This window comes from Kwoniella mangroviensis, chromosome 2 (genome assembly GCF_000507465.2).
Source record: "Kwoniella mangroviensis CBS 8507 chromosome 2, whole genome shotgun sequence".
NCBI lineage: Eukaryota > Fungi > Basidiomycota > Tremellomycetes > Tremellales > Cryptococcaceae > Kwoniella > Kwoniella mangrovensis.
Genome location: NC_088828.1, coordinates 1,341,956 through 1,365,471, shown reverse-complemented (window position 1 = coordinate 1,365,471; position 23,516 = coordinate 1,341,956). Strand labels below are relative to the sequence as shown.

Here is a 23,516-nt window from a genome sequence, read left to right as displayed (position 1 = left end):
ATTGGTATGATCGGTACTGCGGTGGTGGAAATATTCGATCGGGAACGACCTCCTTCTGGACCGTTTGTTCGTCTCTCTGTAAAATTCAAGTGTGTCGCTGCGGGTTCTTAATCAGCACATGCATCATGTAATCTGCTCAACTCTCGTCTTGACAACATCTTGGACTGGACTGACATACCGACGCGATCCCTCCATGTCGGCGATCACCGCTGGACGAGTTGCACCGGCTATTGAGCACTCGCAGACGTCACCAAAGTAACATATCTGTGAATTCATCCTGCTCTCTCAACATTTATACTATAGGTGGTCACTGGGAGTAGTGCTGTCAGGACGTAGTAGTACCGGGACTGGACCTGTCTGCCGATCAAGTGCTCTCTGAGCAGAAAGCGCGAAGCCACTGTGCAAGATGTCCGAACCTATTCGAGCCCAACCTGCTATCCCACCCCATCTCCTCTCTTCGATACCTACATCAGCTATTCCCATCCCTCCTCCCGACCCTACCTCATCGAAGCCACCTCAGAATGCAATCAAATCGAATATACCTACATTTCCGCCTACTTCATCTAGTGGTCCAAGTACGAATCCACCCAAGAAATCCGGTACAATCTCAATGTCGTCATTACCGACCAACGTATCTGATTTACTCTTATCGAGCCTCTTACCTCCGAACTTACCCAAATTACCTCCCTCTACTTCTGCAGCAGGATCTACCAAAATGGGTATAGGGTCAGGAGTTCCGAGGGAACTATCGACTCAGAGGGAAAGTCTGAGTTTGCCGCTTGTTAGTAATAATTTTAGGAGGTTCATGACTAGGGTGAGTAAATGTGTTCCCTTTTTTGAGTAAATTGCAACATTCAAGTACCAATATCAAGTTGGACTCCTTGTCGAGGCTTGATCTGGATTCACTTTCATTCGTGAATGACCAACCAGCTACTGACCACTTCTATGTTCGATGGCATCCAGGTCGGCCCGATATTCTGGTTACAAGATCGAATAGAAGAGATCTTATTTTGGAGAAAACCAATATGGACCTGGGCGTGGATGATGACTTGGTCTTTCATCTGTAAGTGGATATCTGTCCAGCCGAAAGAGCCGACTGCTTATGTTTGTCTTGTACTGAAACAGGCTTCAAACCTCGTGTACTATTGTTACTCCCTTCTCTCATCCTGATTTTGATCCTCTTACATACCCACGAGAAGACCTCTCCTCTTCCCTCATTATTAGGCATATCAATGCCCCCATCCAACCTGACAGATCGTAAAACTGTACCCGGTTCACCCGATCTATCAAAGGCGAATAGCGGTACTCCCACTTCTGGAGGGTACAGTACGACCACCACCAAGGACTCTGAAGGTGAGACCGTCGAGAAGCCCACTGTGGCTCCGAAAGAATCTGAAAGCGGGGTGGATATCTATATGAACCTGCAGGCTATCCAGAATCTGATGGGTTTAGTGTGAGTGGAATGTCAGGTCTGAACCCAAGAATTTAAAAGCTTAATATATGGAGTTGTCATATAGTTCAGACGGATATGACTATCTCGCTCCTCGACTTACATCATTCTTCGCACCCGGATCGAACCAACCGACAGTCACTTCATCATCCAATTTACCAATAACATTCACACATATGATACTCATTTGCCTTCCTGCGAGTTTCCTTCTCCCACTTACGCCCGCTTTCCTCATCCCTTACCTACTATTACCAATCGGTATCCTTCCTCCATTAATTTTCCATCCGAATCTGACATCCTACCTGTTTTCTCTGCCTTCACATCCACTAGTGAAGAGGGTGAGATCCTACGTCGAGGTGATCCTGTTAGATGATAAGCTCTCGGATGAAATCGGTAATAACAAGAAGATAGATAAAGTTGAAGTATGGGAGAATCAAAGATTAGATCCTAAATTGTCTCATCTCACTTTGACCACCACCGCCACCTCTAACACCTCAAGTTCGAGTGGTGGATCATCGACAACGGTCGCTGGGTCTGGAAAGACTGTTGATATATCTGCTGCTGGAAGTTGGGGTGGGAAGTTCCTCCGAGCAAGTGATAGATCACCTTGGGTCAAGGTTGATACACCAAATACCAAATGGAAATCTACAACAGGAGAACAATCTACTTTACCCTCTGGTTCTGGTTCTGGTGAATCCACAGATAAAGATAAAGAGAAAGAGGCAAAGATGATTCTGGCCTTGAAAGATGGATGGGATTGGATACCACACGAAGATTGGAGAGTGGAAGTATGTGGATTATGGAGTGAGAATGGAGTTGATGATGGTGGGTTATTCATGCACCTATTCCTCTTTAGATTAGTTGCGGGATATAAAGAACTGATTGTTATGATGTGTTATTTGGGGAATTGAGTAGAAGGATGGTTATATACAGATGATTCATGGCAGGTAAGTTGATATCCTCCCTTCTTGAATCAATGGGTAGGATCCTTAGGATCCAAACCGACGCTGATACTGACTATCTACACATTCTAGAATCCCGCACCTACACCTTATACAGAAGCTGAGATACCCACAAACGATAAAAATGCTTTAGGGGGACAGGTGCAGATGCCTGGATTAGCATTGAGAAGAACGACGAGGAGGAGAAAATGGTGGAGAAGGGTTTATGAGATGTGAGAGAAGAGTTGTATACTATGTTTACATGCATCATGAAGTAATTTGAGTAATTCATATATATCTTCGTTCTTTCCTTACTTATCATTTTTTGTACGCTTATAGATCACTGATCTGAATTTCGATTTTCGATTCTCGATTTTCGATTCTCGTTCTTTTTTGGTGAGAACGATTGATCAAAGTTTGAGATTGTAATATCTAATCACCATCAACAAAGATAACATAGCGACTAGATTCATAAAAGTCGTTTCGTCAGATTCAGGAATCTTGATCCACGACTGTTCTGCTCAATGAATAGTTCTACTCGGAGTAGAACTATCACTATCACTAGCAATAGCAATAGCAGTAGCGATCAACGTAGGGGATCGAAGGACTCACCCAATCCAGCAGGCATGAATTTCCTACCTTGGTAGAACCTCCATCCCATGAGTAAAAGCAGAGCCGATGAGGTGACTGTTTCGTTGATACGCATATGAGCTTATTACCAAGACCAAGACGAAGAAGAAGGAGAAAAAGGGATGAAGTAATTACCTAAAGATGGAATAACGTCGGCTGGGCTCTTTGAAACTCGCTATACACAATTATCAGTCATTCATTCCATTTCGTTATCCCCTCGAGGTTCATCATTGGACTGGACTGGATTGCGAAGACAGAAGACTTACATTAGCTCCATATCCAGCTGCGATGGCAGATCCTACTCCAGCACTAGATCATTTCCATCAGTACCATGACCCGACTTGGCATATCCTCCAGACTGAGTCGACACTCACACCAAAGAGATCTTGGACCCCCTCTTGACTCCTCCCATTATTCCTCCCAAAGCTAGGAGCGCGGCGTATCCATATCCTAGGTAATCTGGTGTAGTATCAACAGGAGCCATGATGTGTGATGAGTAATGCCTGAGATAGATGCTATATGATTACTTTACTGAAGAGCTTATTTGGGTTATGGCCATTATTGCTGTCGTTGTCAACACTTGTTGATGTGTCGACAGCTGCACAGACGATTCACTGACTGAGCATTCCGGTAAGATCCGAGATGTTGGACCGGCGGTCATACAGGTGTATGATGAACATCATCGTTGTACTCCAAATGAGATTGCCATCAGCTATATCGGACATCACCGTAAGACTAGTCTACTCATAGGACTATCCATATGTTTTGTGGTAGACAGCTGGGAGAAATGCCTCAATCGCACAACATACAGACTGTCAAGCAAGTGAAGGACGGAGGAGAAAGTGATCGGGTGGTGAAAGGGAGAGAGAGAGCACCTCGCCTGAGTCTGTGGGCTGAGGATATAGGCTGATTCGAACATGATCATTATCATGTTCAAGATCAGGATAGATCATCATTTTCACTTACATACACTGTAAATACAATATTCATATTGGATTGAATGAGTTTGGTCCTATACAATGGGTCATCCAACATCATCATACACACAGGCTCATTTTCATGATGGATACATGTTAGTTACTCTTATCCACCCAATCTACGTCCCGGTCCACCCCATCCTCTACTCTCTCTATCTTCCGCATAACTCGGCAATTCCCCATCATCCCCTTCTTCCCCTTCCCCTTCATCTGCATCTTCCTCATTCTCATCTCGCTCTAATGATGGCCTTACAACAGCATCTCTCATCTCTCTTCTTTCCTCATCATCTCTATCGACCATCATCTCAGCTTCGCTCTGAGCCTGCCTTTCCCTCTCTTCCCTCTCTCTGGCTTCACGCGCCTCTCTCACGATCCTCTCCCTTGCCGCTCTGGCACGCACGGCCTCTCGATCAGCTTCGATATCCGCCAGAGCAGCTTTCTTACGAGCTGCTTCGACCGAGGCACCGTATATCTTCGATTGACGGGATAACTCGACTCGCTCTTGAAGAGCTTTGAGCTTCGTAAGGTCCAAAAAAAAGAGAGTCAGCGAGGAATATACGGTTGATCTGATCTGCTTTCTTCAACTCACATGATCACTCAGTACTTCGGCGCCAATCTTCAATTCATGCATCTTCTTGATCGTAGCTGAGAAGACATAGTTCAAAGTAAATTGTACCGTTTGCGTACGGAATCCCAACTGGATACAAAAGATTGTTTACAACCATTTAGTCTGGATCCCAAGGTAGATGAAGTTTGAGGTGAAAAGCTTTTGGTGTTCGATAGGTCGATTGTTCATAGATGGACAAATCACTCACAGCAATCAAATAATCATGACCCCCTTTTACGTCTAGGACTTTGTTTTTGATCGTAGAATTGCTAGCTTTGATCGTACGGTATTTCGGATCGTTGGAATTGATGATGTTTGTCGCTACCTTGAGTAGAGTCTGGAATCGAAGAATAGAATGAGAAGATCACGAAGATTGATCAGGTCAGCTATCGGTCACGCAAGTCTGGACTCAAGTGCTTAGAGGATCAACTGGGTGCATCAAGGATTTGAAGATCAAGTTTGTGATGATCGGAATCGATGGTAACGTTTCAGCGATCCTCTTCACGCCCCATCCTGATTACAACAGAAATCAACCTTGAGAGGAACCGATCAACTCACCTCTACGGCATCCGCACTGTCTTTATAGTTATTATCCCTCACTATCCCTCTATCAAGCAATCTCGAGAATTTGATCCTCGTATCCCTATCTTCCTTTTCGGTCGGTACCCAACGCGTTTCGGTATTCTGGCGTGAAGCCGACTCTGCTGCAGCTGCAGCCCTAGCTTGGGCAGCTTGAGCGGCTGGGTTTTGGCGGAGTGGAAGAGATACTGGGGGAGCAGCAGGAGCAGTAATTGTTGGTGTTGGTGGTGGTGGTGGGGATACTGCTGAAGGAGCATTAGGTAAAGAGGAGGAGGAAGACGATGTTGACGGTTCAGGTTGGATTTCCTCATATGATGGAGGTGGTCGGAGTCTCGCTTCGATGGCTGCTAATGCTGCCGCTCTCCTGTCTGCTGGGTTGCTGGATGGTGTCGATGCCATCGTATATTTCCGATGTAGGGTTTACTACAGCAGTATATGAGAAGGGGGTAGAAACAAGGTTGATGTCAAGTCAAGTCGAGTTGAATGCGAGGTTGTACCAGCAAAGTGGAGGTTTGACGTACGTGTGGGACATAGAGTACGAGTACGGTGGCAGTAATCCCATTCCAATGGTATCCAATACAGTACGACGGCAACATGTCATCCATCAAGCAATCTTAGTTTCGTACTTGTTCTCTTTCATCATGTAGCAGGTATGGTACGGATATACACAGATACAAAGTAATTTCAAGTCGATAGGATTGCGTATATACAAAATAAAAGGGGGAGTAATCAATTTTCAACAAGTTCGTTTTTCGATCTTTCGTGAGTAAGGCATGGTGGGATAGGACGATTATCTGGTTGAGTGGATACAAAGAGAGTATTGGTAGTATATATGTGAACGTTCTGATTTGTTTTCGGGGTACAATACAATGATGGGGGAAGCAAGGACACGAAAACGAGCCGAATTCGGCATACACATCGATGGGTCTGGTTAATGACCATCCCCATGAGAGTGCGCATAATCACTTTCACTCGCAAACGTGATGGCACCTACAAGACCAATCGATCCAAATCGCATCAGCGCCTTTTCTCAGAAGGGAACGGCATAAGGAAGAACACCCTTCTTTACTCACTCTCGCTCAATCCCGCTCCACTCTGTTTCCTCATCAATCCCCTCGGTCCGAATCCCGACGTATTCGCATGGGAATGACTGAACCCTCTCAGATCATCTTGCAGTGGTCTACCAGCCCCGTGAATGGCAACACTAGCACTTCGTCCCAGATTCGGTTCCGCACTGAGACTACTGAAACTGGATGGGAAAAGGGGTGATCCAGGTCCTCTCTCGTATATCGGTAATGTTGCTGAATTACCCAAGACAGGAGTCTGGAGTTGTGATGAAGGTGATCTAGGGACATATTGGTCTTTCGCCGCTGTAGGTGAGGTGCATATTTGTAGGCCAACAAATGATTTCGATCGACCATCTTTCTTTGCCTGTCTCGGAGGGGTAGTCGGTAGATGTCTCATGTGGGCGGTAGAGGCGATAGGAGAAGTAGCCAAGATGGGATCGAATTTATCTTTATTCCCAGCCTTTTGAGCTGTCGTAAATTGACTTTGAATGGGTGTGGCTCCTTCTTCACTTTCGGTTTCACCTATAATTCCCATGACGTTTTCAGGATGTAACAACGCATGCATACCCGCTGCAGCTTGTTCATCTTCATCTTCTACTATTTCTCCAAAGGCAGCCGCAAGAGCCTTCTCAGCTTTTGATGGACTGTTCGGGTCGACCGCTTCTAATCCTTCTATCCAAACTTGATTCATCGTCGGATCATACTCACCTTCATCACCCAGTCCTAGACCACCCCATGATAAGGGTATATCATCTTCACTTCCAGCATTCATCAAATCTCCATCACATCCTAGACATACACCCAATTTTTCCCATGGTGCAACTGATCTCGCTCGGACAGACTGTCGAGCACGGAATATCCAATCGTAATCTGGTGATTCGGATCTATCGATCTTAGTGAGGTGTTTGAGGAATTCTTCCCAGTTCCAGGATTCAGGTTCGATCTCTCTCCAATTGAGTCTAGCTGGATCTTTGGGGAAAGCAGCTTTGAGCAATTTGAACAGCTGCTCGTTAGCTGGGTGAGAAATCAACTCGTTGACTTCTTTAGGTCGTTCGACAAATGGAAGTAGAACATCTTCGTCCATCTGGACGTATTCGACCGGTTCCAAGGCGACAGGTGGTTTTTCCAATTCTTTAGAACCGGGTCGAACAGAACTTCCTGCACTCTTTCGTCGTTTCAGTTCGGCACCTTTGAATCCACCTTCAGGTACCATGACAGGTGATGAGAGCTGACGAGCGATATCTACCACTTCGTCAGGAGAATAATGTTTGCTTTGTATACCCTTGTTGTCAGCATCGCTGAAACCATGCAGAGAGCCAACTCGATGGAGAGAAGTGTTGATCTCTTGCATAGGCGACCGAGCGAGGGGAAGTGGAGACATGCCTCCGAAGGAGGAAGCGGCAAATGATCTTCTAGGTCCACGGTTGGAAGTCGCAGGAGAATCACTAGCTACGGAGAAAGAAGTGAATGGTGCGAGTGCAGATGAAGATTTAGAACGATTGTGACTAAGGCAGATAATTAGCTCTGATTCAAGACTGTATCGTGCATCACTCACCGTCTGATGTTAGTATCAGCTGCAGGCGCTTTCACCAGTGTCAATCTAGAGAACAAGTTCCCTGCATCTGGGTGTTCTGGTTCGTTATGACCACCTGCACCCCAGCTTGCTGCATGAGCGATCAAGCTTTGACGTCTGCTGAGTGATCTTGTCACTGAGCTTGCTCGACTTCTACCGCCGATACTTGCTGCATCTGAGGATGCCGATGTTGAGGGTAATGCGCTTTTCACCGGTAGAAGAGGTGAGAACGTCTTCAAAGGGGAAAGAGCAGATAGTTTTGGCGGACGTGAAGGTGATGCTGAGCCTTTGGCATGTCGGCTAGAGGAGTATGGTGATGAAGGCAAAGAATGTTGTTCTTCTGAAGGGAACATGTTCTCTTTATTATCGGATCTTCCACTCAAACTTGGGGAGAGATGGCTTGGATCGCCCGTCTGCTGGTACAAGTCTGCTCGAAGGTTGCTTGGATGAGGTTGAGGTGTGGGAGCGTGAATGTCAGGTATGTTCAACTGTGGTTGGAGATCCCGAGGTAAGAACCGCGAGCCAGAGCGTCGAGTGGGTGTGGGCCAAGGTAATGTCGTTGCAGATGCGGACGCACGACGAGGCCGGAGTTCAGGTGCAGTTCCAGTTTTGGAAGGAGAAGGCAGAGGATGCGCAAGAGAATTAGGGAGGGAGGATTGACCGGTCAATGGGTAGTAGTGTAATATCGCATCGAGCAGGGTAGGGAATGGCGTGGAAGAGGGTGATACAGTACACATATCAGCGTCAGGTATCTCGTCGCAAACATGGCTAAAATGAGAGAGAGGAGAGAGCGGGAAACAGAATGTGCGAGAGGCGAGAGAGAGAAGGTTGCAAACACATCACATTCTCAATCAAGGTACGATAGGAAGAGGTGGGATTCTCCTTGAGGTAGATCAGTCCGACTATCATCTCTCTCTTTAAGCGAGGTCTGTCTTCAATTTGAAGGGATTGCGATGAATGGGGTGTCACAGGAGGACAAAGGATGTAATGATAGAGAGAAGGCTTAAGTCCAGATGGACGTTTCGCAGAATTTATTTACTTTGAGTGAGCAAGCTGAAGGTCCGACCGAGCATGCCCAGGCAGACATAAGAGGGAAGAGGGGCTTCAAATGACATCACCTAAACTCACGTCTTTCCTATCAACTTCTTCTTCCTCGTCGTCTTCAGCCAAAGCAGTCAGACTACTTCTACTTTGTCTGTCTGAGCCGAGCCCGCTCAAAGAATGGTAAGAGTCAAATCCGTGATCTTGATCGAAAACGTCTTCTTCGATTGAATATGGACCGGTTGGGTCTTCCTGATGTATGGTACGTGGTTTGGGTGACTCATCGAGCGATTTGAACGAGAAGGAAGAGAACATGGACATTTTGAGCTGGGTTGGGTTTTTGGATGCTGATCACCTGACAGTGATATGGATTACGACGAGAAGCCTTCCTCTCGAGGAAGGGTGGGATTAAGGTGGAAGTTGCGAGGTTATACGTTAACGTATGTAGTAGGAATCTGGTTTTGGAAAAGAAGCTTCTTTGGGTGGACTAGATCTGTTGGGTACGGATGACCCAGCCGGAGTCCCGTGCTGGTACTGTTCTGTGTACGGTGTATTTGCGTGTAGAGGACGACCAAGGTTGTCGTTTTCCTGCGTATGTGTGTGTGTGTGTGTATAAGGGAAGACAAAGGGGGGCGTAGATGGGAAACTGTGATGGATGGATGGATATGATTACCGGTTAACCCTATGACGATGGTATTTGTGAATGTGAATGCCGTGTGTAGTGCGTACTAGCAGTCCACCCCCTCCTTTCTAACGTTGACACGGTTCCTCTTTACCCCTTAAGATTCCTTGGAGCGGCAATAACAATCTTAATCTCGTCAAGTGGGGTTGAAGTGAGGGGCAAAGCGATCTTCAAGGGTGAATGTTGGGTGTGAGAAAAGGCACTCTTGCTCTCTCGACGTGTAACGTTGATATGACGAGGGTTTTTAGGAATTGGCCGAAAATTCTTGGCCTCGACTTGCTTGACGTAATGTCCCCTGGCGCGGATCCGCGAAGGTCTGATTTTCACCAGCTGCACATCGTGAATAGCCTTTGGGATGTAAGCAAGCAACCCGATCACCATGTATTGTAAGAGCCGAATGCATGCAACGGACCATGCATCCTCACAGAGCTCACAGCCTGTCTTTACACACCGATCAATCATCTGTGGCGCAGTATCAGCCAAAGGACCCATGCGACGCGCGACAAACCTTAAGCCAAAATGAGTGTGGCGGATGTGGCACCTTCACCAATTCAATCCAAAACGCTCCAAATCCATCAATTTTCATCTCAAAAACGACGTTACAGGTCTCGAGATGGAAGAAGAAGGAAGAAGACAAAAAGTTTCGTAATTCTGCAGCCAGTGAGGTTCGAACTCACGCGGTTTCCCAGTGGGTTTCAGTCAGATCGTAAACGATACACAACTTAAGTCCACCGCCTTAGACCACTCGGCCATAGCTGCTGTAGACGAAAAAAGAGGAAATTGATTTGGACATATCGTGCCAAACTAGTGCATGAGTTGAAAGCCTCTTGCTATAATCTTGCTGGCCATGGCGCCATTCCGGATCGCCCGTTTTTTTGTTAAGAGAAAGCCTCATGATCCTTCCCTCTGTGATCTTTGCATTATCGTGACCTTGCTGTGCGACGACTTTACTGTTCGTCTCTTATCGTGAGACACTGCACGCTGAAACTCGTAATCCTTCAATACAACTTCCATCCCGCAATCCAGAAAACCGTATCACTGTTCCCTTATACAGATATCAGAAGTATACCAACCTTCTTTCTACCTTTCATCGTGTTGTTCGAAGACCTTTCAGGTCCCATCATGACTTCGATCCTCTGACACCCGGAATGTGGCAGTGCAGACTCCCTGGAATTATGAATTCTACTCCTTCCGGCGTCAAAGCAAGTACCTCTGACATCCGTTCGTTTCTTTCGAAGGCTTGAGACCCATTTTCGTATGGATTGAAAGATATAAAAGGCAGAGATTAGAGCTTTCCCTCTTCCAATCGTCACTTTGCGGATAAACGTCAGCTGATAAGTCTTTCTGATTATACGATATACAATATGGCGCTTCACACACTAGTCGGGATCAAGGAGGGAAAAGACAGGCCAGAGTTGAAAGAACTTCTCGATCGCAATGACAGGCCCACTTTCAGCATGATTGTTTCAGCTCAGATGGAACATCGTCACGACGTATACGATCGTCCTCTTTCTGCATTGGATGCTACAGCTGGATCGACTGATGACAAAAATTCGAAGATCGGTAAAAGTGATTATAAATCAGAGGTGACCAAACATCTCGGTTTGTATGAAAGTGCAGACATCCCAGAAACTATCAGGGAAGCCTTCCGACAGTCGACAGACGACTGTGTAAGTGGTCATTTCAATCAAATCATCTCATTCGGTCCCCAGTTCTAATACCATACTATGTTTAAGCGTTGTAATTGACTTGTACACTGTTCATACAATACAGAAATATTGCCATCTTAGTCAAGAACCTGACTCAAACATCAACCCCAAATATACGGTATGGTGTAAACAAGTACAAATCAGTCATCAAAGCAGTAACGCCTTCATGCTATGTAAATCGCATCATGTTCAAGCTGCACCCCCATCTGTCACATTCACAAAGCCAATTTCCGGTTTAGTGGATATCGAAGAATTGGGGCAGTTGACAACGTCGCTTCGATCCTCCATTGCTGCAACTTGTCCTCCAAGTCACAATTATGACCTGCCGGACAGCAGATCTGGAGTGTATTGCGATGGATGTGGGGAAAAGACGTGGGTCAATCTCATTAATGATATCGCCATACCATCCCACCTTGAAGAAACCTTCAGAAGACCCGATGCTATCTCAAAGCGATCTGCCATCTCTGAGGTCACAGCGAAATCTTTTTGGTATTAAGCATGTCAGGTATACGGAGTAGATATATCGCTTGGTCGGGAAGAACATAGCTTCAATTGACAGTTATGGATTCGGTTAAGATGAGATACTGTACGGTACAATACATTGCATGTAGTAAATAAAATATGCAAATGCAGTGATGACTTTGCAAATTTTGACATGCGATCTTCGATCTGCGTTGGATCGAAATTTATTGCACTCGGATGTGGTCATACCTGCTTCTGTAGCTGATACGTTCAACAAAGCATCTCTTATCGTTTGGGAGCGGAGTTCATCCTAGCAGTGCTCCCGGCTTCTTGGATAGGGCACAAAGAGTTGCTTAGCTTGGAGTTCTACACTGATGAAATGTGGGATGGATCCTCGCTGGATTGTTGACTGGCTATTTGGCTTATCTACAGTATGCTTACAAAGCTAAATGCAATATTGTGAACAAGCAGTTTGAGCTTGCTCGATGATGATAACAGTAATACATCTCATTGTACCTTCCTTTCGCATTTAGCACATAAGTCAAACTAGCATTAAACCATAAACAAGAAAGATAAATGAGCACTTGAACCTCAGCCAGACCAAGCTAATGATATATCATATATGAAATTCGATCAATAGATATGTAACGATAAACCGCTCCTCAATACCAATATCCCTGCCAACTTCCCAAGATGCCACCTGTAGTTGAATGGTAAATCTTGATTTTAAAACATTGCCTTAAAACATTGCCTTTAAGTTAAAGTATGAGTAGCGGCTCGTTGGTTGTTTCCAGCATGTTCGACATGAACATCTTCAACAGCTTCTTTCTCATCTTGAACCACATCGACAGCTTCTTTACCCTGTACACCATATTCGGCAGCTTCGTCTGCAGACGTAAACAAATCCACAGGTTAGCTATTGTCGTCATTCTGTAGAATCAATTGAGGACTTACCTCTGACGACGGTATTCTCGAATTTCCTCGCTGGGACCTTGTTGGCAAATAAGATATCGAGTTCTGTGAATGATCTTCCACCAGTTTCGGGTAATCTGAAGAATGCCCAAAGGAGACAGAAGGCATTGCATCCTACCCAGAAAAGACTATGTATCAAAGGATCATCAGACAATCAGCAAGGTGTTCTACATTGTTGGTGGTCTGCGACTCACCCGCTCTTAGCTTTAAGGTTCCATCCATCGGCAGCTACCATCCTTGTGTTGATCTGTTGGAAAATGATCGCACAGACGACGTAGATGAATCTACCCATGACGATGGCTCTAGATCTCAATCTTGATGGAGGCAATTCACCCACGATCGAATAACATACTGGACCAAGTGAGAAATGGAAGATCAAGTTTATCATGATCATCAAACCACCAGTGGCTTTGCGACTTGCATCGCTCTTCTCGACGAATCCTAGGATACCGATGGGTAACAAGCAGGCAGCTTCGGAAATTAAACCGGATAAGTAGATTGATCTTCGTCCAAAGTATCCCAGGAAGATCCAAGAGCTAGACAAGACATGCATGATCAGCAAAAGACGGTAGCGTTTATAGTCAAACTTGACCTACAGACCAACACCGACGATACCCATAGCATGGAGGATGATATTCATGTTGAACGCTTCTTTGGTGCTCATACCTGCTTGTTTAAGGCTAAGAAAACATCTCCTCGATTAGCCACTATGATGATGCTGGTTATCTAGTAGATGGAGAAAGTACTCACAACTCGACGGTCAAACCAGTAATCATATTTCCATTCGCCACTTGCACAATCCAGGTACCAATCATCTAGCAAAATCAAAACATAATATCGATCAGCTGGACATCTCTCTTCTAAATAGTGTACGGTATACTATTTGACTTACAATTTCAGTTCGTCTGAGAGTAGGACCTTTCTTAAATAGTTCAATCCAACTTCCGTTCTTAGCTTCCAGCTTTTCCATCGCATCGGTATGTCTCATATAAGCGATATAACCCTCAGCCTCATTCTCTGCGTAAAAACCTTGTCGAGCGGTTCTGACCAATGTCGCTTTGGCCTCTTCGAATCTTCCCTTTCGGACCAACCACCATGCACTTTCAGGAGCGAAGAAACATCCTAGAGCCAATGGGACTGGCCAGATCCATTGAAGGGCGGAGGGGACCTTCCATGCCAGATTGCCATTGAGGTGAAGGGCTCCTTTGAGTACACCAGAGGCTATGAAACCACCCTACACCCGATGGGAAAATCAGTACGTACTCAGAAAAAGCACAGAAGGCACAAATAGAATGAAACTTACACCTCCCCATCCGACTGAGGCGAAGGCAGCCAAGTAACCTCTCAATTTGATAGGGCAGATCTCAGCGGCATAAGCAGTAGCAAGGGTTTCTATTCATGATCAAATAGCTTATATCAGTCATCTACTTGTATATTAGAGAGCAGGAGACACGAAGTAAGTATAACTCACGGAACATTCCCCAAGGGATACCCATAGCCAGCTCTGCACCGATCAACATATCGAGATTGATCGAGAAGACCGCTAAGAAGATCGATGCCGTCATAGCGACCATACCCTAGATGTAGGTTTTCTTTGAACCGTATCGCTCTTGACATGTACCAGTGATGATTAGACCGATCAATTGACCGACTTTACCCAAATTCAGAAGAGCGCCTTGATACGATGCCGGAATGACCAGCTTGCCATTATGGGGTTTACCGAATTTGGCTTGAAATTGAGGCATACCGTAGAACGTGGAGATCTGTATAAAACAAAATTTATAAAAAGGACAGACGATATATCAGTCATTGGACTTTATTCAGGTATACAGTATGAGCATCTGAGGATATGAGGGTAAAGTGGGGAAGTGAGGTACGGTACAACACTCACCAATCCAGTATCATAACCTTCCATGAACAAAGCGCAACTCAAGAACAAACTCCACATTCCTGCACTCCAATGATTCCTCCAAGCTTGTGCGAACGTCTCTTGCTTTTGTCGTGAGACTACCTCGTGTCCGATCCTGATCAATTCTGGATCGACATCTTCTGCGACTGCTCTTAGTTGAGCGTCAGTCAAACCAATGACGTTGTTCTCCTTCTTAGCAAAGTTGGCTCCTCCTATCGTGACTTTGTGTATGTTCGCTGGATCTGATCTGAGTGGGCTGAGAGTTGAGAAGAGGAGTTCACGAATGTAAAGTTTGGAGATTTCTTATACCCCTCTTCGTCCCCAGCCCCCCACATACCACCCCCATGGGCCCAGAGGTCCACCGGACCTCATTGCATTGTATCGGTCCAAACTCATTCCGCAGTGCATCCACGTTGTCGAGCTTAGTCAAGCAAAAGCTGAGTCTTAAGATAGAGTATCCATCCAAATGCCAAGGGATTGATAGGGAAAGATAAAATGGAGTAAATTTGACCGAGGGGAGAAGCGCTGTAAAAAGTGACGGCACATGATGAAATTGAGGAATGAAAGAAAAGTCTTGGCAGGGTAGTTAGACATCATAACCTTGAAAACCTAAAACAAAACTCTAAGGGGTATCCACCCGATCAATTCAGGTCCTTACTTTACCAATTTCCAATATTTCGATAGATATCACCAGGAGAGAACATGAATTTGTAAGTTTCTTTGTGGTGCAGTGGCAATTCGGATTTCGGACTATTAATGGGTTCTTCGTACTTCTTCAACATATCAAAAATATTGAATTCAACCTTTTTCAAGATGGGTCAAGATGATCTATTGGACTTGTGATCTTAAGCGGGCCGCTCATTACACCACTGAACATCTGACTTGGCCGATCTCCAAACAACTCGGAGTACAGGTACGATAGGGCTTGGGAGCTTCCAAACTACTCACCTTCCTACCTCGCCTGGCCGTTCAAGTACGGTGCACTCAGTGCCACTGTGTATATCTTGTACCGCCAATATAACCATAAAATGCATCTTGCGATGTAGTATTGATGCTGTATGTCAAGGTTGGCAGTCCCACAATCCTGGTCAAGCGTACACTGTATATTCACAGTCCCGATATCGTCCATTATCGGTCAAACATCTCACCAATATCCATTCAATTGACCCACATCATTTAGCGTCCAAGATCAATAGATGATACATCGGTGTGCACGGAACGTAGGACCCGATCGTCCATTGTGACATTTAGTCAAGCTATATCAAGCTATACCAATACAGTACGCAATGGACAATACCACATGTTTGGGTATCCACTAAGTACTGCCTTTGCAGACTCATCCCTCCTCTTCTTCCTCATCATCTTCATCCTCATCAAAATCATCACTCCCACTATCCAATTCCGGTATACCTTCATCATCATCATCATCATCATCTTGATTTAACATGACTATATCACCCAAGTCAATTTTCTTCTCTTCGCTCCGGCTGCTGATTTTCGTAGTGGATGAAGAGGGCTGTGAGATGAAATTCGATGCAACGGTTGATGATTCCGATGTCGCGAATGCTTCAGCCTGAGGGAGATGGGTCACAAGAGCTGTTGGCTGGTCTGTGACGACCGAAGGAGTAGTAGCAGGGACCAAGGTCGATTCCACCTCTACGTGCTTCTGTATTGAAGGGCCAGTCTGCGCCTGCGTTATTGGATTGGTAGTGGAGGTACTTATTGAGCGCGAAATTGCACTGGCCTGCTGAGCGATAGTGCCATTGGATATTGTCGAAGTCTTCTCCACGGATTGCTCAACAATGACATTCTCCTCATCTTCTTGATGTTCTTCGTTCAAAAGATCATCGTCTGTCATCCCAAAGCCCATTGCTATCCTTTCTTTCCTCTCCTCTCCTCCCTCTTTTACAAAGAAATGCAATTGTGATAGAGGTGGCATGGGTCGTGCGAGTGGTGGTAAAGAGGGATGTAAGGCGGGAGCGAGATTTTCAGAATGCTGCTCCTATTTCGACAAGCGAGATTGATGTCAGCACGAGATCCACCTTCTATCGCATCTATGGAGCTTGGACCAAGGAGCAGCGTATACTTACAAGTACAGAGATGATCAGACTCTTCCATCCTCTTCCTGTACCTCCTTCTCCCTCAGTCATCAAGACTGCCTTTCCCAACACGTCATGCACACTCTCGCGCAATTCACTTTGAGCAGACGAAGAGGATAGTATACCTCCAAGGGAGTGTATCGATAGATGCAGCGAGAGGTGAAGGCGGATAGAGAATGTGAGCAGTGATGGTGAGAGTAGTGGAGTAGGGTGTAAGAGGGGAACCACTATGATTTTGAATGAATTTTGATTCATTAGCGAGTTAAGGGGCACGAGGACGTATATAGCGAACAAATCACATTGTAAAGCACAAACGATAACTTTCACTTCATCAACTCCAACGGTCCTAACCTCTCTCCCTTCTAACCCACCTACCAACCCATCTTCGGCATTTCTAGCTCTTTTCTTACCTCTCTTACCACCTCCACCGACATTTCCAGAAGAGATATCCGATTTCGTTCGATTCTCCAGTAGCGGCTGGACCCTTGTCAAGCACAGTCTGAGAAGCCGGGTAGGATACTCGAGGCGTACAACCGCCGGAGGGAAGATGGTGAGGAGAAGGTGATGGAATCTGAGTAATTGTACTTGTGAATCACTGCAAATCATAATTACTTTCAGCGCAAAGGACCCAGTTTTAGGTGTGTACGACGGAATATAGCACTCACGTCATACTTGCTGGAGATCTCTCCGCCAGCCATACAGTGTGATCCAGTATATTACCTAGGTGGGGGAAGAGATGATCTCCACACCTGTGTTGTACATTTTCAGTCAGCATTTCTTACTCTTCGCGACGCGCAGTTCTGACTCACGCAATAGCTACACTTCCAATAAGCTGCATACCTAGCGTCCATATCCTGGGCAAATAAGCGAGCAAAGCAGCATGATGTTGAGGTGAGATGTACGGTACAGTCTGCGTGTCATAATTCTCAGTTTACAGTTAACGAAAGATAAGCGGACGACTGAACTCACAGGCGTGTCAAGAGTGATTGCGAGACACCTCAATCCCGCAGATACTATCTGAGCGATAGGGACAGGTACAGGTCGCGCAGTGGGGTATCTGCTATAAGATCAGCTTTGTACTCTGTGCCGATTGTGAGAGGGATGACTGACCTCAGTAGAGCAAGAATTACTTCGGTGAATCCTTCTGCCCAATCCAAAGCTACAGGTAACCTACCTAGAGGATCTACAGGCAATTCAGGTAATGCCGACGGCGGGTTCGGAGGTTGAGCTTTGATAGGTTCTGCATCATAGTCAAAGAGCATGTATTAGCTTGTGTTTCCAATGACAGACAATGCGAGCTGCCTGAGAAGGAGATTCACTGACCTTCTTCCCAGCCATCAGTAGTCAGTCCACTCATAGCTCTTCCGAATCCTCCTAGAGCCTCCCGCATCTCCATGCCCCACGTTTGAGGCGAGTTGGCCTTACCGGCAGTCACATGTAAAGTAGCTACCAGCTCGGAAGCGGATTTGCGGATCTCGTCCGGGATCGAGGGGTATGGATTGGTGGGAGTAGGTATCTGAAGTATCAGGTGGTACAAAGAGGGTTTGAGGGTCGGTAACAATGGTCTGAAAGGCGCTGGGGCGTGGATGATGAGTTGACGAACGATCGAAAGGAGATCGAGCTGTATGATAGTGAAGCCAATTTAGCTAGTGTGTGACGGAGTAGAGAGCTTCACGGGCACTGACGATGACATCCCACTCTGGTCGATTTTCAGATATACTCCTTTCCAACAATTTCCCCAACGACACGGACAATTTACCCATGATAGGGTGTATGACTTCCCTTTCGAACGATGGGTATTGCGAGCTCGAGATGACCAATGTTCTCATCAGTGTCAAATAAGATGGTATATTGGAGATGGAGCTTGAGGAAGACTAAAGAGTGGAGTACGAATTCGAATGAGCTTTAGCTGACTGTACGTTTGAGGGTGTATTCTGATAACTTACAGATAAAACACCAAGACAAGTCCCTACCCATCCTTTACCATAAGTCGTCATCACATATCCCTCTTCGTCCATACTTATTACCAGCTGAGCAATATCACATGCCACTCTCCTATCTGAGCTATCATCTCTTGAAAGTATTGTCGAGTTGAGCCGATTCAGCAATTTGTTCAGCGATGACTGGGGGAGTTGAGAAGGATGAGAGAATGGTCTGTGGGATTGGAGGAGGGGTGAGAAAGAGGGATGAGTAAAGGGGAGAGAGGTCAGCAGGGGAAGTAGGGATTTCATCCTGTCTACCTTTCCGCTAGACTGCGCTATGACAAGAGAGTGAATTTCACAATTGTTTCGTGAATCAAGCATCAATTGGATTCGACCCCAACATGACCTCTTGTCGTTCTTGCCAACTGAATTCCAACTTTTTGCGATATCGGGGTGATATCACGTGATATAGATGCTCTCTCCCAGCGGGTACAGAGGATGAGCGTGGGAAAGCTGATTTGCTCGGTCATAATTACCGGTCGATCGGAGTAAACAACCAAAGAGGAGGGACCGTGCATCACCGAACCACCCATCGACCATCAACCTAAATGGGACAATCCCGAACTCATCATCCTTCATCTCATCCTTCATCACCATTACCATCGCCATCGCCGTTGCAACCGCCTTCCCCACCTCTTCTTGGCAGTGCTGTACAACATCAACTGCTAAGCGAATCAAGGTGGAATCGAGGCAACCACGCCTTTTTGACCAAAAACCAACAGATCTTCAGGGTTACCATTCGACCCGCCGTTTCAGTTTCAGGTGAGTCAGTGTTGATTCAGACCCTCATCATACTCGTTCGGGTACAAACAACATCAGTCGATTCCTTCTTTTCCCTTCACATCCTCGTCAACCTCCTCTCGTCACTGACTGACTAAGTCATCTAGTACATCAGTCTAATCATATCGTCATCCTTCCTTCACTGTCAAACTCAGAGGCAAGACAACACATGATGTTACCCCATAGATCAGCCCCTTCTACATCCATCTACTCTTCCACGCCAACGACAATGTCCTCAACTACTTACGATCCCACTCCACTCTCACCTTCGTCTCCCCGACAACTACCCAAACTCCGCTTGATGCTCAGCACATCTACCACCCGGAAGCCTAGCAGAGGACATAAGAGACATAGGGAGGATAGCATTGAGGTTGAGGACGAAGATCAGCCAAGAGAGGAGAAGAGACCTACTATCAAATTGAGATTCAGAAATCCAACTCCCTCCTCCAGTATCAAAACCAAAAAAGATTCGCCTGCTCACACGACCTTGACCTCCACGCCTACCTATATCTCACCCTTTGGAGAATTATCTGGTTCATCAAGCCGAATGGATATTGATACCACCAGCAGGCCATCCACACCTACGCCCACGCTCAATTATGATACCCAGAGTGGTCTGGTGACTAAACGACCAAGATCTTATTCAAACTCATCCTCGATCATTGGTTTACTCGTGGACGAAACCGATACAACATCCTCATCACCTATCGACGGGAACGGTTCGACTAGTGCTACAATTATACCCAGTACACCTAACTTATCCTCATCGAACAAACCTCATTCACACATACATATACCTTCTCCACTCGCATCTACACCAATCTTAGGTGTCCCTCTCGAACCACCCTCTCTCAGTCGAGCTGTATCAGATCCTTCTCCTTCATCAAGCTTCTCGAGGGATATCGATATGAACCCCAGCCCCGTTCTCACACCTGGACCTATTGATGGTAAACTGACGAAGACGCGACATAAGCTGTTTATGGCTGAGGTAGAAGCGCTCGGGACGGAGATGAACAATGTCTTCAAGTTGGGTTATGGACGAGGAATGGGGAGAGCTCTGGGTGTGGGAGTAGGTGGGAGAGGGCCGAGTAGACTCAGAAGTGGGTTGCAGGCTCAGATTGGTGGGCATAAGGATTGGAAGAGCATGGAGGTGGACGAATAAATGGAATTGGTGAGTCTGGTAAATTTTGAAGGGGTATCGTTAACCGAAAAAAAAAACACACGGCTAACTTCGGGCGATGATAGCAATTCCCAAGATAGAAACATAATGATGTTCTCGTTCGACAACGCACAATGATAGTTCAAAGAGAACAGCTTATCTTTCATGGCGTCAGTCGAAGAAAGGAAACAAACAAACGAACAAATGACAATGACTTATTTCACGATCTAACGACAACAACGATCCAATATCTCTCGAAAACCAACATTTACATCTGAGAATCTCATTATCTCATTATCTTCCACGTCATGTCTCTTGGATCCCATGTGCCCGCTGCGTGAATACTACCCTCTATCCACCATTGTAGCTTGGTGCGAACCCTTCTCTCTTGTGCGACATGATAGATCACACCAGCGTGACGTTCCTGAGACGCATACATCAAGTCTCGCATTGCGACTCATATCAACACTTCGTTGAATATCGTGATTTGCATCTCACTCGAATCATGATCGACAACCACACTCACCACTATCTTCATCAGCTCGCTTACTCGGGTCGATACGCGAGAGAATTTGCCTTGACCCCTTTCTTTTCCTTGTGCTTTTCAGTTATCTGCATGTTTATTGTCCTCATCACCTATTTTATCATCATATCATTTGCATTGTAGATTATCCCATCTTGATTGTCATCGCTTCCTTCATGTCACATACATCGTCATTTTAACTAATTTTTACTCATTAATCCATCGCCAGTCTGATCAGTTGTTTATGTGCTTGTATGTTCTGATTCGAGTCCCCTGTATATCCTGTAATGTTATGTCATTTACCATGTTACATCTCTTGTCAGCATGTCCATACAGCCTGATGTACTGCACCACACGAGAATGAGTCGTGTATATGGCAGGGTGTACGGCATGATATCACCACTTCCTTCTGCCTCTGCATCTCGGTTAAATCCGTGTAGTGTTTTATCCGGATTAGTCGGAGTGAGTCGAAAGGTCATCCATCACCCATCACCGTGATCAGGTTGTTTCCACTTACAACGAGATAAAGTACATTGGCTGCACTCCATTTACATTCTCAAATATCATCACTTTGTCCCTCAGCTGATGAAACATCATTTGGCAACCTACATTCACTACACTGATATCTCACCATGTCACGCGAGATCATCCTTCATCACTTGAATGCCTCCCGCTCAGAGCGGATATGTGAGTATCCACCATCCTCCTTCTACTCAACCCATATAACCCATAAGCCAATACAATGTGAGATCCTGGTATGATACTGATGATGATCATAGTCTGGCTCCTCGAAGAATTATCACTTCCTTACAACGTCCAAGTCCATATTCGAGGTCCCTCTCGAACCGCTCCACCTTCCCTACTCAAAATATCTCCCACTGGCAAAGCGCCGGCTTTGATTCTTGATGGTCACACATTAACTGAATCCGCATTTATAATTCACAAACTTCTCCGACTTCCTGACATCCAAACAAAGAAGGATCAATTGGACGTTCAAGTGGATTCGACGGATGATGATGTATTTTGGAGTCACTATGCTGAAGGAAGTATGATGAATCTCTTTCAAGCTTCTGCCATTGTCGGTGCGACATCCAACGCCTGGGTCAACGGGATGGTTGTGGGACAATTGGAAGAGGGGGATAAGAAGGCTGTACAAGGTTATAGTGGATTCTTGACTGTGAGTCAACTTCAACTATCTTTAGTACATACTCTATTTAGTGGTTTAAGAGCTCATTCCCTTATATCGGTTCGATATTTGGTAGACTAAATATTTGGGTCCTCAAATGCAAAATACCATTGATTTTGTGAGTCAAAACGATTCGCTTTATATTTTCATGTCGAGTTGCGTGCTGACCATTGTTCTGTTCTCCTGTGCGTGCGTACTCAGGCCGAATCAGCTATCAACAAGACCCAACACGGCTGGTTTTCTGGAACCGATAAACCAGGATCAGGCGATGTGAGTGTTCTAATGCATGATCCAGAATATCATACCATCCATTTCCCTTCGCCTTACCTTTCCGGTATCCGTTGAGCTCCTTGCATCCTAAATGAGGGATGTGAGCTGACACATGAACGATAAATACAGTTCATGATGTTCTTCGCTATCAACTCCCTCCTTGCTGGTACTCGAGCTGGAGCATTCAATGTTGGTGATGGGCTGAAGGGATGGTATAAGAGAGTACTGGAGAGGTACGTTTATCTTTGACTCATGTGATGATATAGTTCTTCTCGCTTATTTGACTGATGTGTCATGATAGACCTGCTGCTCAGAGAGCATTACAGAGGATCAAGGAGGAGGAGGAAAAAGCTAAATCAAAGATGTAAACCATTGGTGTACGAGGTGATATCACGGTGTTAGTCCCGTCATCCAGCTACGGGTTGTGTTGATCTGGTTAAAAAAAGAGTATGGGGATGGTTGTACTTAGGTATGCGTGACATATGAGAGGCAAATCGATGAAACAGATACTACCACTCTTAAATGATACTCTGAATCTTTGGCTTTCGACCGCATACCCCGTGATGGTTCCTGCATGCAGGTATCATTGCTCCCTATCTGATCTCGAGTAAACCACTCCAGGTATGACTCTGATGCCCTAAGGAGGTCACTCCACCGTGCACATAACCGTCCAATTGTGGGTGGTGGGAAAAGTACTCATAAAACCCGGCTACCGAACTGGATATGACAATTTAAAAGGTAATTTCAATTTAACAGTTTACCAGTTTACCAACTACTAAATGCTATTCTTATTCACTCATACCACTCTGATCTGTTAATTGTACATATACACATATACATATATATAGAGTATACATAAAGATGGCGACATGTTCTCAATAAATTATCATACGCTCCTTGATTATTGGTGGATTATAA

At 45.6% G+C, this 23,516-nt stretch overlaps 9 protein-coding genes across 9 annotated transcripts; 3 read left to right on the top strand and 6 right to left on the bottom strand.

The window, feature by feature from the left end:
- Positions 1-406: 406 nt before the first annotated feature.
- On the top strand, positions 407-2,628 carry I203_107371 (uncharacterized protein; the record flags this gene model as incomplete). Its single annotated transcript, XM_065518180.1, has 7 exons — positions 407-814; positions 964-1,063; positions 1,126-1,453; positions 1,518-1,904; positions 1,950-2,275; positions 2,366-2,397; positions 2,485-2,628. 7 exons carry the CDS (start codon positions 407-409, stop codon positions 2,626-2,628), a joined length of 1,725 nt encoding a protein of 574 aa, XP_065372910.1.
- A 173-nt stretch (positions 2,629-2,801) lies between these two features.
- On the bottom strand, positions 2,802-3,505 carry I203_107370 (uncharacterized protein; the record flags this gene model as incomplete). The annotated part of the gene is made up of 5 exons (XM_065518179.1): positions 2,802-2,854; positions 3,004-3,078; positions 3,157-3,196; positions 3,288-3,330; positions 3,396-3,505. 5 exons carry the CDS (start codon positions 3,503-3,505, stop codon positions 2,802-2,804), a joined length of 321 nt encoding a protein of 106 aa, XP_065372909.1.
- Positions 3,506-4,104: 599 nt separating this feature from the next.
- On the bottom strand, positions 4,105-5,583 carry I203_107369 (uncharacterized protein; the record flags this gene model as incomplete). The annotated part of the gene is made up of 4 exons (XM_019145451.1): positions 4,105-4,515; positions 4,588-4,695; positions 4,814-4,942; positions 5,164-5,583. The coding sequence occupies 4 exons, from the start codon at positions 5,581-5,583 to the stop codon at positions 4,105-4,107; spliced, it is 1,068 nt and encodes a 355-aa protein (XP_019005270.1).
- A 532-nt stretch (positions 5,584-6,115) lies between these two features.
- On the bottom strand, positions 6,116-8,561 carry I203_107368 (uncharacterized protein; the record flags this gene model as incomplete). Its single annotated transcript, XM_019145450.2, has 3 exons — positions 6,116-6,174; positions 6,258-7,756; positions 7,807-8,561. 3 exons carry the CDS (start codon positions 8,559-8,561, stop codon positions 6,116-6,118), a joined length of 2,313 nt encoding a protein of 770 aa, XP_019005269.2.
- Positions 8,562-8,928: 367 nt separating this feature from the next.
- I203_107367 (uncharacterized protein) lies at positions 8,929-9,186 on the bottom strand (the record flags this gene model as incomplete). Its single annotated transcript, XM_019145449.1, has 1 exon — positions 8,929-9,186. The coding sequence occupies one exon, from the start codon at positions 9,184-9,186 to the stop codon at positions 8,929-8,931; it is 258 nt and encodes an 85-aa protein (XP_019005268.1).
- A 3,285-nt stretch (positions 9,187-12,471) lies between these two features.
- On the bottom strand, positions 12,472-14,971 carry I203_107366 (uncharacterized protein; the record flags this gene model as incomplete). The annotated part of the gene is made up of 11 exons (XM_019145447.2): positions 12,472-12,605; positions 12,673-12,818; positions 12,885-13,226; positions 13,287-13,370; positions 13,441-13,505; positions 13,583-13,924; positions 13,994-14,082; positions 14,162-14,233; positions 14,312-14,453; positions 14,582-14,855; positions 14,937-14,971. The coding sequence occupies 11 exons, from the start codon at positions 14,969-14,971 to the stop codon at positions 12,472-12,474; spliced, it is 1,725 nt and encodes a 574-aa protein (XP_019005266.2).
- A 964-nt stretch (positions 14,972-15,935) lies between these two features.
- On the bottom strand, positions 15,936-18,716 carry I203_107365 (uncharacterized protein; the record flags this gene model as incomplete). The annotated part of the gene is made up of 10 exons (XM_065518178.1): positions 15,936-16,601; positions 16,690-16,925; positions 16,998-17,293; positions 17,364-17,447; positions 17,508-17,608; positions 17,668-17,755; positions 17,809-17,938; positions 18,022-18,319; positions 18,384-18,572; positions 18,645-18,716. 10 exons carry the CDS (start codon positions 18,714-18,716, stop codon positions 15,936-15,938), a joined length of 2,160 nt encoding a protein of 719 aa, XP_065372908.1.
- Positions 18,717-19,689: 973 nt separating this feature from the next.
- Positions 19,690-20,622, top strand: I203_107364 (uncharacterized protein; the record flags this gene model as incomplete). The annotated part of the gene is made up of 1 exon (XM_019145444.1): positions 19,690-20,622. The coding sequence occupies one exon, from the start codon at positions 19,690-19,692 to the stop codon at positions 20,620-20,622; it is 933 nt and encodes a 310-aa protein (XP_019005263.1).
- Positions 20,623-21,774: 1,152 nt separating this feature from the next.
- Positions 21,775-22,966, top strand: I203_107363 (uncharacterized protein; the record flags this gene model as incomplete). The annotated part of the gene is made up of 6 exons (XM_019145443.1): positions 21,775-21,829; positions 21,922-22,319; positions 22,405-22,446; positions 22,530-22,598; positions 22,728-22,831; positions 22,900-22,966. The coding sequence occupies 6 exons, from the start codon at positions 21,775-21,777 to the stop codon at positions 22,964-22,966; spliced, it is 735 nt and encodes a 244-aa protein (XP_019005262.1).
- Between the last annotated feature and the right edge of the window lie 550 nt (positions 22,967-23,516).